Source organism: Salmo salar, chromosome 06, assembly GCF_965601325.2.
Source record: "Salmo salar chromosome 06, fSalSal1, whole genome shotgun sequence".
Taxonomy (NCBI): domain Eukaryota; kingdom Metazoa; phylum Chordata; class Actinopteri; order Salmoniformes; family Salmonidae; genus Salmo; species Salmo salar.
Window position 1 is genome coordinate 37122354 of NC_138296.1, and position 16411 is coordinate 37138764.

At 42.7% G+C, this 16411-nt stretch overlaps 1 protein-coding gene across 1 annotated transcript; it reads right to left on the minus strand.

The window, feature by feature from the left end:
* Positions 1–1016: 1016 nt before the first annotated feature.
* LOC106607079 (uncharacterized) lies at positions 1017–15198 on the minus strand. The gene is made up of 2 exons (XM_014203670.3): positions 14892–15198; positions 1017–5254 (listed from the first exon to the last, which is right to left on the minus strand). Exon 2 carries the CDS (start codon positions 4747–4749, stop codon positions 3016–3018), a length of 1734 nt encoding a protein of 577 aa, XP_014059145.3. The 5' UTR covers positions 4750–5254; positions 14892–15198; the 3' UTR covers positions 1017–3015.
* Positions 15199–16411: the final 1213 nt, after the last annotated feature.

Here is a 16411-nt window from a genome sequence, read left to right on the forward strand (position 1 = left end):
CCATGTATTCTTCTCATGACAGGTCTGCTGTGACACTGAACTTGGGCCTGGAGAGTTGGCAGCAGGGACGGACTATTTCTGTCCTTACTTTGTAGGTCAAAGAGCCATGGACATGCCTGCTGAGCGAGAGCCTGAGAATAGGCTGTGAGGTATGTTAGGACTGGGCTTAGAGAAGGAGAGGAAGCTTGTCCAGTTTTCCCTCTGGGTAAAGTGGTTTGTGTCTGGTTGAATGAGGCCTTTATAAAGTGGACTGGGGCATAAGAGAGGTCTTCCGTTCCGTAATCTATAGGTGTATGTGCGTGCGCGTACATCTGAGGGCGTTTGTGTGTTTAGTGTGGTTGTACGGGACATCTCTGCCCTGCATGCGTAGGTCCGCAGGCTTATAGAGAGTTAGCGGCAGGAAGTAGGCCACTGTTACATCAGGGAGGTCAGACGGGCGGTCTGTCTAGAAAATGTGTGTCAGTGTGTCATTCCAAAGCTCCTCTCATTTCAAATTAATCCTGTGTGTCAGGAAAGTAAGGAGCCCAGGGAGTGACTGTAACCAAGCTATTTGTGAGGACTGGAAACAGGGTGTCCCCACACCTGCTAAAAGAGATGAGGACTCAGAGTCTCTGTTAAACATGCCTGTAGTTACAAACACCTAGGTTAGGCCATCATTTGTGTCTTGCCTTGATTTAGATTGTGTCTGTCTAATCATTGTACCTTGCGGCTCTGCTTTGTGGCTGTGTTAAATTAGTAGGCAGTAATTCAAATGACCATAGAAGAATGTTGGTTGTCAGCAGCTGCTCTGTATAAATTATGGTTTGTTTATTACGCTAGCTAGCATATGGTTATTATTATTCTTTGCAGTGTTATAACTAACCTATGAACCAGTTTGTATTCAGTATCAAGTGATAACTACAGGGAGGTTTTGGTCTTTATCCGTATGGCATACGCACAGCTGCTTTTCAATCAGACCCATCATGAACTGTGTGTATCCCCCATAGACAAGAGTAAAGAAAGGAGAAATCTGACAATATTTTTACGATATGTTGAGAAATTCAACATCCTTTTTATTGTTTTCAATCTTGAAATGCCTCCATCTTCCATGATGAATATTAGTGTCTTTACATACACAGCCATGTCAAAAAGAAGGGGGGGTGGCGACCTAGACACCACCTACTGCTAAACACCACACAAGTCTCGTCTGCATCTTTGTCTTTTTTAAATCTTTTTCATAAAACCATCAGCAAAAACACAAGCATCACTGATTTAAAACACATTGAAAAAAGGGAGGATGGGGGTATGGCGCAAATACATCATCACGGTCAATAGGAGAAAGACACACGAAGATAATAACAGAACAACACTTATCAGAAAATAAATCAATGACATTAACATTACAGTGTTGTCTGGGAGAGGGAAAGCTTTACATTTATACACAAGTGGCAAAAAAGCTAAACATGGTACATATACTTTATAAAACTGGGTGGTACAGTGCAGGCTTCTCATTGTCACCCAATACGAGGAAAATAAAGGCCGGGGGTGGATGCCCCATGTATTACACTACAGAGGCACATTAGAAAAAGGGGAAATCCCTATTTCATTAACAAAGTAGAGATTGTCCTTGGTTTTTACAAAACTTAATTGCAATAGCTCTGAATATTCTAAACCAGGTTTTTCTAATGTCATGGGCTATTTGTGTAATATAGTAAATTAGCCTCTGTTTCAGAGATCCAATTACCTAGTATCTGGGTTTAACTGTGTGTCTCTAGGGCAGTGGATCGACGTCAGGTCAGAAGCCTGAGGTTCTGAGCTCAGTGCATTGTGTAGTGTGCTGATTTGCAGAGGAGACTAAGTGGTGGGAGAGTTAAAATATCATACAGATATCATTTAGATTATATTACTATATTTAAAATAACTCCCTCCCCTATATTTCCCCACTTTACGGTTTTAACTTGAGCTTTTATATGTTAAAGTTTATACACATTCATATTTTAGTCTATGTTCCTATTGGCTTTTCTGCAGTGGTGGGCGTAGGAATAAATACACTGGGCTAAGAGATGGGAACAGTGGAAGTCTAGACTGTTGATGATGCTCAACTTTAGGCCAGCAGCCTAGTTCTGTCTCAGATTGACTTTGATTGAATGGTGTCTAAGATCTTCAAAAATCTACTGTAATAACAGGTAAGCTGCATTTCAAAAGCTATTGGCCATGTTTCTGTAAACAGAGTTAAAGTGATTACATTAAAGGCTTTTTAATTTAAATGGAGTTTGCAACAGTAGACACAATGTGACTGTACAGTAATTCTGACAAAAACAGGATGATAACGTCCAAGTCCTTTCTTGCCTCAACAGTATGTCGCATTGTTGTGACATTATTTGTTTTTCTTCAAAAATATATATTTATAAATTATTGGTATATTTACAGTAATATACAAACCAAGTGCTTGAACAAGAAAGATAATGGATGGGCTGTGTGAGATCATGGAGATGGGAAGGGAAATATGGATTGGTAGAGGTAGGGTTAGGGAAGAGGGATGGAACTTCTCATTGTGTTGCATCTTTGGTCAAGGGAATGTTGCCAGAATGTTGCTGCTATGTTTGTCTAACGCCAGATGTGCACAATAGGAGGGGCACTGAAAGCTGACAATATAGTTCCAATAATGGTCAACTTATATTCTCATTTGAAATGACCAACTGTGGTTTGACGAAAAACGATATGAAAGAGTTTCATCCCTCCTCCCATTTATAAACAAAAGTCCTTCTGTAATTATAGAGAAGATGCAGGAACTGAAAAGTGTATATACAATATATACACATAGAATACTGTTCCCCCAGATGTCCAGCCCTGTTTTGGGCTTCAGTCCAGCTTTTTAGTCCCAGGACATGAAGGTGAGGGAGGTGTAGCTGGGGGTAAAGGAATGATAGTGGATTGAGATTGAGGAGGGGAAAGGGAAAGAGCAAATGTTGATCTAAGGCAGCATCAGAGACACCTCACAATGTGTTGTGTTGCCCTCAAGTGTTCTATAGGCACTTAGTCTCGTCTGTTACGGCGTCCGCTTGATGACTCCTTTTTCCCACTCTCCTCCCTTGACTCAGCTGAGGACGGCTGCTTATAGAACCCTGTGGGGGGCTGGCTCTCACTCTCCCTCTCTTTGCCGCTCTGCTGTTGCGTGAGGGCCAGGTAAGGGTGCTGGGGCAGGGGTAGGATAGAGGAAGGAGGAGGGGTGGTGGGAGAGTCCTGCTGGGAGCTCATGGCTTTGTGTTTCAGACGCAGTTTGTGAGGCAGGGCAGTGCCCTTAACCTCTGCCTGTGTGTCCCTGCTTTGGCATTGGGAGGAGCCCTGCGGGGAGGGCAGAGGGGACCCTGGCTGGTGTGAGACAGACAGGTGCTGGAGGTAACTCCCGGTGTCAGAGAAGGAGGAGGACGGGGACTCGTCGTCCGTGGAGGCCTCCTTGTCGGAGCTGCGGGGGTCATTGTCACTAGAGGAGGTTTCTTTGCCTGAGGTTGAGTGTTCTTGGTAGTACGCCTCACTCCTGGCCCCGCCCTCATAGGTCAGTATGGGGGGCTCCTCGTCCTGGGCGCTAAGATAGCAGTGACTAGCCTGGTTGTGGTACAGATGGGACGTGACGGCCTCCTGTTTTTGGAGGATGTCTGGAGCGAGGCCCGTCTGGGTCTTTTGCTCCTGTTGCAGAGCTCTGTACACCTGCCTCTCTCCTGCCTCGCTGTGGCAGTCTGAGTAGTGGTACGGAGGGGAGTCTAGTGTCTTCCTCTCCATCTGCTTGGTCACCTCTGCCAGTCTCTCTGAGCTGTCCGTGTGGCTCTCTCGAGCCTGGGCCAGATGGCTGGCCTGAGCACTCTGCAGTTGGGCTGTCTGTTGATCTATGTCCTGCTGCCTTTGGCTCTCCCCAGGGTAGGAGGCACTACTGGAGCGGTATAGTATGACACTCCTCTGTTGGGTGGGAGGAGGGACTTGACTGGTCTGGCTTGTGATGCTCTCCTGGTGGTGGTATGAGTGGGAGTGGTGCTGCTGGCTGTGGTAGACCGACTCTATCTCCTCCTGGTGATGTGTGGAGGACAGGCTATGGTGGACGTTGAACATGCTGCTTCCAATGTCCATCTCCAGGCTGCTTTCCTCCTGCTTGATCTCGTAGACCGTAGGTTCTGGGCTGTCCCGGGAGGATCCGTCTGACATGTCTGAAAGGGATCCATGGGGGGAGTACGTCACCAGTTGACTATGCCCTCCTCCGCTCCCTGACTGCTCAGTCTCCGAGGAGTCAGAGTTCATCATCACCTGGGAGCTGCTGGAGTAGCCGCTGGAGTAGTAATTGGATGTGGAGGATCTCCCATTGCCTCCATTGTTACCTCCACTAGTGAGCTGCTGGCTCTTCTCCATGTAGGAGGCAGTGGTGATAAGGCCAAAGCGCAGCTTCAGCTGCAGCAGCTCCGTCTTCAGGCGGCAGTTCTCGTCATTCAGCACCATGACGCGGTTTTCCAACACCATGTCGTTCAGTCGTCGCTTCTCCCTGGAGCGTTTGGCCGCCTCGTTGTTCTTACGGCGCTTCTCCCAGTAGGATGCATCCTTCTTTTCATCAGAGATGAACTCACGCTTGCGTCTGCAACTCATGCTGGGCTTGACGAGACGCCCCTGGCGAGAGGGGGTTCCTTGAGGCGATGGGAGAGACTCTTCGTAGTTAGAGTATGTCTCTAGGCTGTCCAAGTTCTTTTCTGAGCTTGCTGATTGGAGTTGTGAATTCAGGCATTCCATTGTTGCTCAGTGGAGGACAGTTTGGAATATTGCTACAACCACTGGAAAGGAAACTCAAGGAATGGGGTGATAAGAAAGAGTGGGATTCAGCTATATCTCACTGAATGAATGAGCTTATAGTTCAAGTGTCTAAACTGGCCAAGAAGATCAATAAACGGCAGAACTCTGCATTAATTCCCCTCATTTATCCAATGTATGTTCAGCCTTTCTCTAGGCAAGTCTCTTCAGCTTTCTCACAGAAAAGTGGGTCAAAGCTGCCTTGTAGAGAAAAAAATGAGTTCCTGGAGTGGAGAATGTGACAACCTTCACTGAGCAATTCTCTAACCTTCTTTTCTTTGTTTTGTTTTTCAATCTTTTTGCAAGAGCGCTGTGCTGAGCAGACAGAGAAGTGCTCTACTGCTCCAGGCGTGTTGCAGGATGTAGGTCACTCAGTCTATCTCGGCTTGTCAGTCTCTTGGGAGGGGCGCTACCTCTCTCCTTCTCCAGTAGGTTGCAAGATGAAAGGCTGAGGAGACAAAGAAAGAAAAGGCAAAACTCTTAATCCTCGTGGACTGCTGTCAACCACTATGCATTCAGATTGAAGCAATAATATCTTCTTTATGTCATTGTTAATGAAATCCATTTTAGTTTTTGGCATGCCTGGTGATCAAAGAATTTTGAGGGATAATTAATAATACGCTCCTTCTCACATCCTCCTGCTTTCATCTATGTTCTGCATGTCTGGCTTTGACTGAATTGTTACCCCTGGCAACCAGTGAATATTCACTAGACCCTAGTAACCACTGTCTGACCTCATGGCCCTTCTATTGAGCTTCTCTGTCGGTGGTCCATGACCCCTTAAGGTGTCAGCATGCTTCAATTCGGCTGGCGCCTTGCCAAACCGAACGAGTGTGCTTGCACACTCCCTTAAAATACCTTCGCTTGGAAAACTAGAAAAAAAAGCGGCAATAGTATTTTGTCCATATTGAGATGCCGTAGCCAATATACACTTCCTCAAAATAGTCAGAATTAATCTATGATAAATCAAGAAATCTGTCAATAATTTTGACGTTTTTGCAGAGGAGATCTTAGTCGCTCAATTTTACATCTAACTGGGGTGTTTGGTGCAGTATTTCTCAATGAGAAAATGTGCATGAAAATGATTCTGTACCCTTACACAATATATGCACAAACTCTTCCGAACTGTTTCGGCTGGGAAGCATGCAGACGCGTTTAGCCCTGCATGTTGACGTTGACTTGCATGGTGTAATAAACATGAGGCCAATATAGTCGTTTCTGAGTTACTATCTTTTTCTGAGTAAGACATTACACATTTGCTATTGTGACATTATTCCTCCACCTTTGTAATCATAACTGCATGTCTGACAACCAAGTCGAGAGCACATGATTACCATGTAAACTCAGAAACAGTAACACTACCCGAAATTACATCATTCAAACACATGGAATGATTGGACATTGAATTTGTAAGCTTTAAACAGCCGTTATTGACTTATTTCATGGCTGTTCTAAATAGTCTTTCAGGCAGATTTATTTTAAGAGCCAGGACAGTGAATCACACAGGTGCAGTGGGTATAGGCTTCCCCTCATTCCATTTTAGAATTCTAGGTCAGGAACAAAGATTCCAAAACAACCATATTAAGAAACAGCCCACTACGTTTACATAGAAATGATCATGAATTGGAGAATTTACTGTAAGTGTAATAACTGTAAAAATTCACATTCTATTTGGACAACCAGTTCTTGGCAGTGAATGAAGACAAAGGTTCCCCGCCAAGGAAAAGAGGTGGAGAGGGCACGGGATTTCAAAGTAAGGGCGGATAAGGATGTTGGGGGTTAATTAATGAATATAGGTCAAGTCTCAGGAAGGAGGAGGCTGGAGAATGTGCCAAGCTCTCTTGAATTATGATACCAGGGTGGTCAGCCTCATAACTATGAAGTGTCTGGGAACCTGCTCAGCAGGGACTCTCCTGGTAATGAGGTAAACAGAGATAGATGTGTCACTAGCCAAACCACTTAAGTATGATTTTCATGAATAAGCCAAATGGCTTTTCATGTTTCCAATTTGTCTCTGCTGGTTGTGTACCAGTTAGCCTATTTTATCTGTGTTGCTGAATAACTGGTTCAATATCAATTACATTCCATACAGGTGACTTGAGGAAAGCAAAGGAATTCAACAGGCATCTGAGGATGGATTCTTCCTGGAACATTTCTGAGGTAACTCATTCAGACTATGTTCCCTTGTTCCATGGTTCCATTAAACTGGTCTTGTATTCTTTAAAATCAAATTACTTAAATCAAATTAGTTGCTGGCCAACAGGAGTTGTTTTATCCCTGCTTCCCTGCCTCATTCATTCTCATTTTCTTACTGAACATGAGTTGAGACACACTGATTCTCTCTGCCTCTGTAATCTCATAATCTGTTTTTTCCATGGGTTATATTCTCTCAATAGTCTGGGGCAAAATTATGTAACTGCCAATTGCTCTACACTTTTCAAATGTGGGTTCAACACCAATTTTTCTTTCCAGGCACAATTCAGCAACAAAATGAGCGCAAATCTAGATGGGATATTACACCCCTAGTTCTTAAATTCAACATGTTTTGCTTCCCACAAAATGATGACAAGCCTTCTAGGTATGGGTCATTTGGGTCCCAGTAGAGACTAAATAGGGATACAGGCTACGATTATGCCTGGAAAAACGGTTGAGACAGGGCCTGATAATGCACTGCTAAATGCAGTACTTTAAGGTCCTCATTCCCCAAGCCATTTGCGTGTGGCTCAGGGGCAGGGGGGAAAGAGTGGAAAGACCACAGAAACCAGGGACCACTCAGTAAACACTGGCTGTGACTATGCTGGAATATAGGTCAGTGGAACCATGGTTGAGGCAGGGAGAGAGATACAGAGAATTAGAGAGTACTCTATTTATAGAGGTGAAAGATGCACGGAGCGAGGGACAAAGAGATTGAGAGAAGGTAGACAAAAGAAAGGGGAAAATGAGCTCAGATGATAGCACCTCGCAGGATGTAAACAAACGGGGTACTGTACCAGCGTTAACAACATATCACCCATGGAAACAAAAGTAAAAAAGGGGGCAACTAATCATGTCAACATCAATCTCTCGTCATCGAACAACACACTTCAGCTACTCGCCCGAGCCTCCCCAGCTTCTCCTTCACCCAAATCCAGATAGTAGATGTTCTGAAAGAGCTGCAAACCTGGACCCGTACAAATCAGCTGGGCTAGACAATCTGGACCCTCTCTTTCTAAAACTATCCGCCGCCATTGTTGCAACCCCTATTACCAGCCTGTTCAACTTCTCTTTCGTATCGTCCGAGATCCCTAAAGATTGGAAAGCTGCCACGGTCATCCCCCTCTTCAAAGGGGGAGACACTCTAGACCCAAACTGCTATAGACCTATATCTATCCTGCCCTGCCTCTCTAAAGTCTTCGAAAGCCAAGTTAATAAACGGATCACTGACCATTTCGAATCCCACCGTACCTTCTCCGCTGTGCAATCCGGTTTCCGAGCCGGTCACGGGTGCACCTCAGCCACGCTCAAGGTACTAAACGATATCATAACCGCCATCGATAAAAGACAGTACTGTGCAGCCGTCTTCATCGACCTGGCCAAGGCTTTCGACTCTGTCAATCACCGTATTCTTATCGGCAGACTCAATAGCCTTGGTTTCTCTAATGACTGCCTCGCCTGGTTCACCAACTACTTTGCAGACAGAGTTCAGTGTGTAAAATCAGAGGGCATGTTTTCCGGACCTCTGGCAGTCTCTGTGGGGGTACCACATGGTTCAATTCTCGGGCCGACTCTTTTCTCTGTATATATCAATGATGTCGCACTTGCTGTGGGCGATTCCCTGATCCACCTCTACGCAGACAACACCATTCTGTATACATCTGGCCCTTCCTTGGACACTGTGCTAATTAACCTCCAAACGAGCTTCAATGCCATACAACACTCCTTCCGTGGCCTCCAACTGCTCTTAAACGCTAGTAAAACCAAATGCATGCTTTTCAACCGTTCGCTGCCCGCACCCGCCCGCCCGACTAGCATCACCACCCTGCACGTTTCTGACCTAGAATATGTGGACAACTATAAATACCTAGGTGTCTGGCTAGACTGTAAACTCTCCTTCCAGACTCATATTAAACATCTCCAATCCAAAATCAAATCTAGAATCGGCTTTCTATTTCTCAACAAAGCCTCCTTCACTCACGCCGCCAAACTTACCCTAGTAAAACTGACTATCCTGCCGATCCTCGACTTCGGCGATGTCATCTACAAAATAGCTTCCAATACTTTACTCAGCAAATTGGATGTAGTCTATCACAGTGCCATCCGTTTTGTTACCAAATCACCTTATACCGTCCACCACTGCGACCTGTATGCTCTAGTCGGCTGGCCCTCGCTACATATTCATCGCCAGACCCACTGGCTCCAGGTCATCTATAAGTCTATGCTAGGTAAAGCTCCACCTTATCTCAGTTCACTGGTCACGATAACAACACCCACCCGTAGCACACATTCCAGAAGGTATATCTCACTGATCATCCCCAAAGCCAACACCTCATTTGGCCGCCTTTCCTTCCAGTTCTCTGCTGCCAGTGACTGGAACGAATTGCAAAAAATCGCTGAAGCTGGAGACTTATTTCCCTTGCCAACTTTAAACATCAGCTATCTGAGCAGCTAACCGATCACTGCAGCTGTACATAGTCCATCTATAAATACCTACCTCATCCCCACACTGTTTTTAAATGTACTTTTCTGCTCTTCTGAACACCAGTATCTACTTGCACATCATCATCTGCTCATTTATCACTCCAGTGTTAATCTGCTAAATTGTAATTCTTCGCTACTATGGCCTATTTATTGCCTACCTCCTCATGCCTTTTGCACACACTGTATATAGACTTTCTTTTTTTCTACTGTGTCATTGACTTGCTTATTGTGTTATTGGCTTGTTTATTGTTTATTCCATGTGTAACTCTGTGTTGTTGTCTGTGTCACACTGCTTTTGCTTTATCTTGGCCAGGTCGCAGTTGTAAATGAGAACTTGTTCTCAACTAGCCTACCTGGTTAAAGGTGAAAAAAAAAAATCCACTGCGCAAAGAGATTGACTTTAAAAAAAACTAAGCTGCTCATCTCCTCTGCGGGCGGCTGGAATTAGCTGGAGACATGAATGGAGCTGGAGTGTTTGCTGATTAATGCATCACAAGCTCTTAGTCTCCCACTACTGCTACAGGAATAGAGCATCATAATAAGTGTGTATCCCACCGAAGCACAGCGTGCCACCCTTACCCGTTAATCAGAACATCTAAGCATCAAACCTATCCACTTCAATATAGTGTATCAAATATCTAACCGCAGGGTACTGAGATAGTGATTGCCAATGAAAGCTTCATGTGTTTTTATGAAAAATGTAGTGTGACCTGCCAGAACAAATGCCAAATAGTAAGAAATTCTACTGCTTCCCTTTTCACACATCTAATATGCTTACGAGGCTCTGTGTTTCAATGGAACACTCCTACGCTTGTGGTAGACCATAATGAATTCTATGTCCAATTTCATGATAAAAGGTGAACAAAAAGCTGCATCTCATCAGAGTATAAATCTGTTACCGTTTAGCACACATCCTTTTTATACTTAATAAATATAAAGTAATTCTACCACAGGAAAGGGCTTGGTTACATTTGTGAAGTGATCAAAGAGAATCTAAATGTATGCCATTTACAATTATTGGGTCCAAACAACCACACAAAGCTATATATGGTGGGGCTTGAGATCAAAGCTTGTTTTTGTTGAGCTCTTAAAGTAATGGGAGCAGGAGTAAAATAAGGAGGAGGCCCCCAGACCGGGGTGGAATATTTTACTGAGACTGAGGAACTGAACTGCCCCCAGGGGGGAAGAATGCAAATAGATGGCTTTTTCACAAATTCCAAGTAGGGTTGGGCCGATATATGATTAAATAGAATAGTGACATTTGACATTCACGATATATCGTGATGTGCTGTATCAATATGTTGAAAATGAAGTGTAAATGAATTAACTAAGCCTTGTTTTTTTCCCGGCAAAATTAACATTATTTAATGAGAATGGAAATATATCATTGGAAATAATTACAAAAATTGCACAGTCTAGAATGATTTAGTCATTAACGGTGCAGAACGATAATATCGGATATCACGATATTTGGAGTAGCACATCGTAGAAGGGGTCTCCCCAAATATCGTCCAACCCTGATTCAAAGACTGGGGTTATCTTCCCAAGGAAAAGTACAAATTCTTGGACATGCAGGCGGTGTTCCAAGTCAACTCCTTGTTCCATAAACACAGCCATATCAGCCTCTGTTAAAAAGGAAAAAAAGAGTGACCCAGTGCAGTCCATGTGTTTCCCAGTCACATGTGCTCCCTTGGCCTACTTCTCTGCCTCTCCCTCCCAGCCACAGCAGCACAATAACAAAGCACCTACTCTATCCTTCATTATCTTTCATTGTGCCAGGAAACCCTGAGAATGTCAGGCAGGTCAGGATAAACCCCACTCCACATCGTTTACCACCAACTCCAATAGTAGTGAAACAAGACATTGTGCACGCTGCTCTAGTGAAACATAGGTAATCTCATCCTCATGATAATTATAGCCATGTTTTTACCATGTTTTTAGCAATAAAATAAGTAAGCCTACTAATACAATAAGGAATATAGTAGCTGATCATTGCATTGCAATTACAAGCAATTTATGGAAAGATTCATGAATCCTACAGAAAAGGGGTGTGGCACAGAAAGGTGAGGATTGAAGAAAATGTATAAAAGGCTAAATGAATATGTTTCTAATTGTGTATCACTACGATATGAAGGAAACCTAAATGTATAAAGGCTAAATGAATATGTTTCTAATTGTGTATCACTACGATATGAAGGAAACCAAAATGTTTATTAGGTGCATTTATCTGCTGCCCATCAGTGTTTCTGTTCTGCATGAATGGGTTGGGTGTCTTTGTTAAGGATAGGATTTATTTTGGTAGGTTTTTATTCTGGTATTATAGGGGGCTCTGCAGCACATCCCCTCCCCGTTATGACTAATGTGACCTACATTTGGAGCTGGCATAGCGGTCCACCTTATGCGCCAACCAATTAGCCCTCCTCAGCAAAGCACAATAGAGGCTATGGGTTTCCGCTGATTGCGTCATCTCCCCTACCCATATCTGTTTTAATTACTTAAATTATTTATTATGCAACCCACATCATTACTAGAGCCTTTAGTGCAATGTGTTACAAAAATGTAACGCATAACCAAATGCTTTGTGTAATTTCCCATTGTAACATAGCACACCTGTACCATAGCACACCTGTACCATAGCACACCTGTACCATAGGCTATATTCTAAACTACATGGTATTGATAGAATTCCGGTATGAATTTTCATAAAAACATGAATAGCGTGAATAGCCTACACCCTTACCACGGCACCAAAAGTAGGCTAGACACAAGTGCGCATGCCATCACTAAACAACAAATGTATGAGCTGCGGGCACCGGGCGGGGGCACTCATTCCACAATCATTCCCACGTGCAGTGTGGGGGTACTTTCAACATTCAGACTGAGCAGGATGGTCTTTTATAAGACAAGTTACAACAAGTGTGTGAGCAGTATTAATTCTTATATGCATGTAGCCTAATAACTGCATAGGTTATACGTTGAGATGGACATGCAGCGCGCAACAGTGTTGCTGATACGGAATTGTAGACTATAATGCAGGTTACATAGTTGCTGTAGTGTGTTACATTGTCGAAAATTGTTTCCCAATATAACTAGCCTACACAGCAGGCACATATCCACGTCACATCACAAGTGTTCTGCCCTCTTCAACATACCACTACTCTTTGTGGTGTCTCTGAACATACCACTACTTTTTGTGGTGTCTCTGAACATACACACTACTCTTTGTGGTGTCTCTGAACATACACACTACTCTTTGTGGTGTCTCTGAACATACACACTACTCTTTGTGGTGTCTCTGAACATACCACTACTCTTTGTGGTGTCTCTGAACATACCACTACTCTTTGTGGTGTCTCTGAACATACCACTACTCTTTGTGGCCTGCCCCTCCTCTGAACATACACACTACTCTTTGTGGTGTCTCTGATAAATGTACCTTTTGCATATTATAACAGATCCCCGGGGAAGTCATTCAAGGCAAAAGCAAGTTTCTTGCACATAGCTTGTTGCCCTGTTGCATTCGCTACCCATAGGCTAATCCAACAACTTGTCACAACTTTGAGATAGGCTCACATTTGACCCAGTAGCCTAAATAAGGACAGAAATAAACATGCCCAGTATATCCAGCTCATCATTCATATCCAAAACAATGTTTTCAGAGATGTAGGACAGCACAATATTCCAGTAGCCTTTACTCTAGACTCAGTTTGCCCCACTGAATCTAGAGTAAAGGAAAGTTAACGGGTTGGCTAACCTTTCACAAATAACTACTAACCACTGTGGGGCGGCAGCATAGCCTAGTGGTTAGAGCGTTGGGTTAGCAACCGAAAGGTTGCAAGTTCAAATCCCTGAGCTGACAAGGAACAAATCTGGCATTCTGCCCCTGAACACTGAGCACTGTTCCTAGGCCGTCATTGAAAGTAAGAACTTGTTCTTAACTGACTTGCCTAGTTAAAAAAAATATATAATAATGTGATGGAGAGAAATGTGTCTGATAGATGTAACATAGAGCCGGGACACTGAAATAAGTGCGTGTTACACTTGGTAAACACAGAAGGTGCTTTAGGCAAAAACAAAAGTAGTGTGGATGGGTGGGTGTATAACGCGAACGTCTAGCAACCCAAAGGTTGCATGTTTAAATCTCAATATGGACAACTTTAGCATTTTAGCAACTACTTTCAATACTTGTCAACTACTTAGCATATTAGCTAACCCTTCCCCTAACCTAAAGTTAACCTTATCCCCAACCTTAGCTAACCCCTAGCTAGCTAATGTTAGCCACTTAGCTAATGTTAGCATTAGCCACCTAGCTAACATTAGCCACAACTAACTGCAATTCGTAACATATCATACGAATTGGAATTCCTAACTTATCATACGAATTGGAATTCCTAACTTATCATACGAAATGGATGGTTGACATCCATAAATGTATGCATACCATACGAAACACAACATATGAATTGAAGTGTCCCGGATTTAGATTTACTATGTTACGTCTAACCCTGAGTCTAGGTGTAGACCGACAGGGATTTTTTTCCAGTTGCCTCCCATGGAGTCATAGCCTTACCCAAAAAGACACGTTTCGTGCCATAATGGTGCCGTTTCAAGTCATAACAGTGTCCTTTTAACTCACAAGCATTTAAATTAAAATGTTAATATTATATATAAATATATATATATATATATATATATATATATATATATATATATATATAAGTATGGACAAGTATGGACATTTATTTCACAAAAAATACATTAATTTGCCTATTGTAGATTATATATATATATATATATATATATATATATATATATATATATATATATATTGAATTGTCTATATAATTTACAATAGGCAAATTCATTTATTTTTTGTGAAATAAATGTCCATACTTGTGTTACTAAATAATAGAGGAATTAATCCAAAGAAAAATCATTTTACCGTATTTCAAGTTATTGTATCTTTCAATATTTTCAAAACTCTACTATGATGGGGGGGGGGGGGGCAAAGCTACTCCAAATATGTGTGTTTTCTGTGGCCCCTGCCACCCAGCGTTCCTTGTTCTGAAGGAATTCCATGCACCCCCTTCTCCTTATCATCCCCCTATACATTCTGCCACTAAATAGGGGGGAAACGCCTCGCCTTGACAGAACATACATATGGTTCAACGTCCGTCACCAACATTATAAACACTTCCCGTTGTGCCAAAATGTTTGCAACAATATATCATTGAACTTGAAAGTCATGCAAAACAAAAATGATATAGTCTAAGCGAAGTGCCACTAAGTAACAGTGAAATTTGTATTATTAAACAATTGGATTGAATTGTTTTCACTAATAATAAGTCACATTATATACATGAATCGACTGGACATTTAAAGGCAATCCATATAAAATAAATGCTTACCGTGTATGTGTAAATAAAAGCCCACAGTGCGAAGTCTAATATAACAGCCACGTTTCTGTTCAACAATTCCTATTTCCGACTACTATCGAATTCAAATGTGCGATCGTCCTTCAAGTACAGTGCGAGCTCCGTGATTAGTGCCTGTATGTGAGCATGAATTCTGTGTCGCTTATTTTGAATCTGTTCTCTTATTACGTTAGGGACTTGCTACAATTTCCTCCTTGCTCTCTCAATGTCTCCAATTGTATGTTAGTAGGTCAGTAGTTGCATAACAGGAGTCTTTGGGTGCCTAGTCACGTTTTGTTTCTCGCTCGCGCGCTCCGTATCTGCCCCCTCCCCTTTCTTCTCCTTGGAATTCTGTTGCGGAGAGATGGGGAAGAGGAGAGAGGGGAGGGAGTAAGCTAGACTTGCTGAGATGAAGGGTGAGATACCCCTAATTAGGTTAATAGAGAGAGTGAGAGAGAGACTTGGAAAAATTGAACGGTGGGGAGACATTTTTAGAAACAAGCCTTCAGCAGAAGATGTATAAAGAAACAATTGTATCCAACAGCTGTTGTTTGGGGAAGAAATGTGTGCCACTTAGGCCTAATACTCCAGACGGCTCAGTTTTTCCCTTTTAAATATAGCTTCATTTTTTTCATTTTTATTCTAATCTGCAAACCAAAATCTATTCACATTGTCTCTCATTAGCACATGAGTAAGTCTTTCTTCATATTCAGAAGATTGAAGGCATAGCCTACATGGCCTAGGCTTTAGCTTAATGTGGAGCAGGTGACATGGGTTTGAATCCAGTCATACACATTTATCAGGAGCTACAATGATCAGTTACAATTGTGACATCACATAGCTGCAACCTGGATTCAGAGGTAGACATAATATAGTAAACGAAAATCCAGGACACTCAAATTAGCTATGTTATGTTTGGTATGGTATGTATTCCTTTGTGGATGTCCATCATCCATTTCGTATAATATGTTCCGAATTACATTTCGTATGATATGTTCCGAATTACATTTCGTATGATATGTTCCGAATTGCAATTTGTTGTGGCTAATATTAGCTAGGTGGCTAACGCTAATGTTAGCTAGGTGGCTAACGTAAGCTAGGCTAGGGGTTAGGGTTAGGGGTTAAGGTTAGGGTTAAGCACAGGAGGTTGGTGGCACCTTAATTGGGGAGGACGGGCTGATAGTAATGTCTGGAATGGAATTAATTGAATGGTATTGAACTCATCAAACTCATGGTTTCCATGTGTTTGATACCATTCCATTTACTCCTTTCCAGACATTATTATGAGTTGTTCTCCCCTCAGCAGCCTCCTGTGAGGTGAAGGTTAGGGTTAGGAGTGAGGTTAAAGGGTTAAAGTTAGGGTTTGGGTAAGGATGTAGCTAAAAAGTAATAAATAGTTGCTAATTAGCTAAAATGTTCAAGTTGTTTGTGATGAGATTCGATTACGTGTTACATGCCCACCTATCCACTCTACGAAAAAAAGTATTCAAATGTATGCACTCACTACTGAAAGT

Excerpts from the sequence above, each read along its gene's own strand:
- LOC106607079 (XM_014203670.3), bottom strand. The coding sequence starts at position 4,749 with ATGGAATGCCTGAATTCACAACTCCAATCAGCAAGCTCAGAAAAGAAC.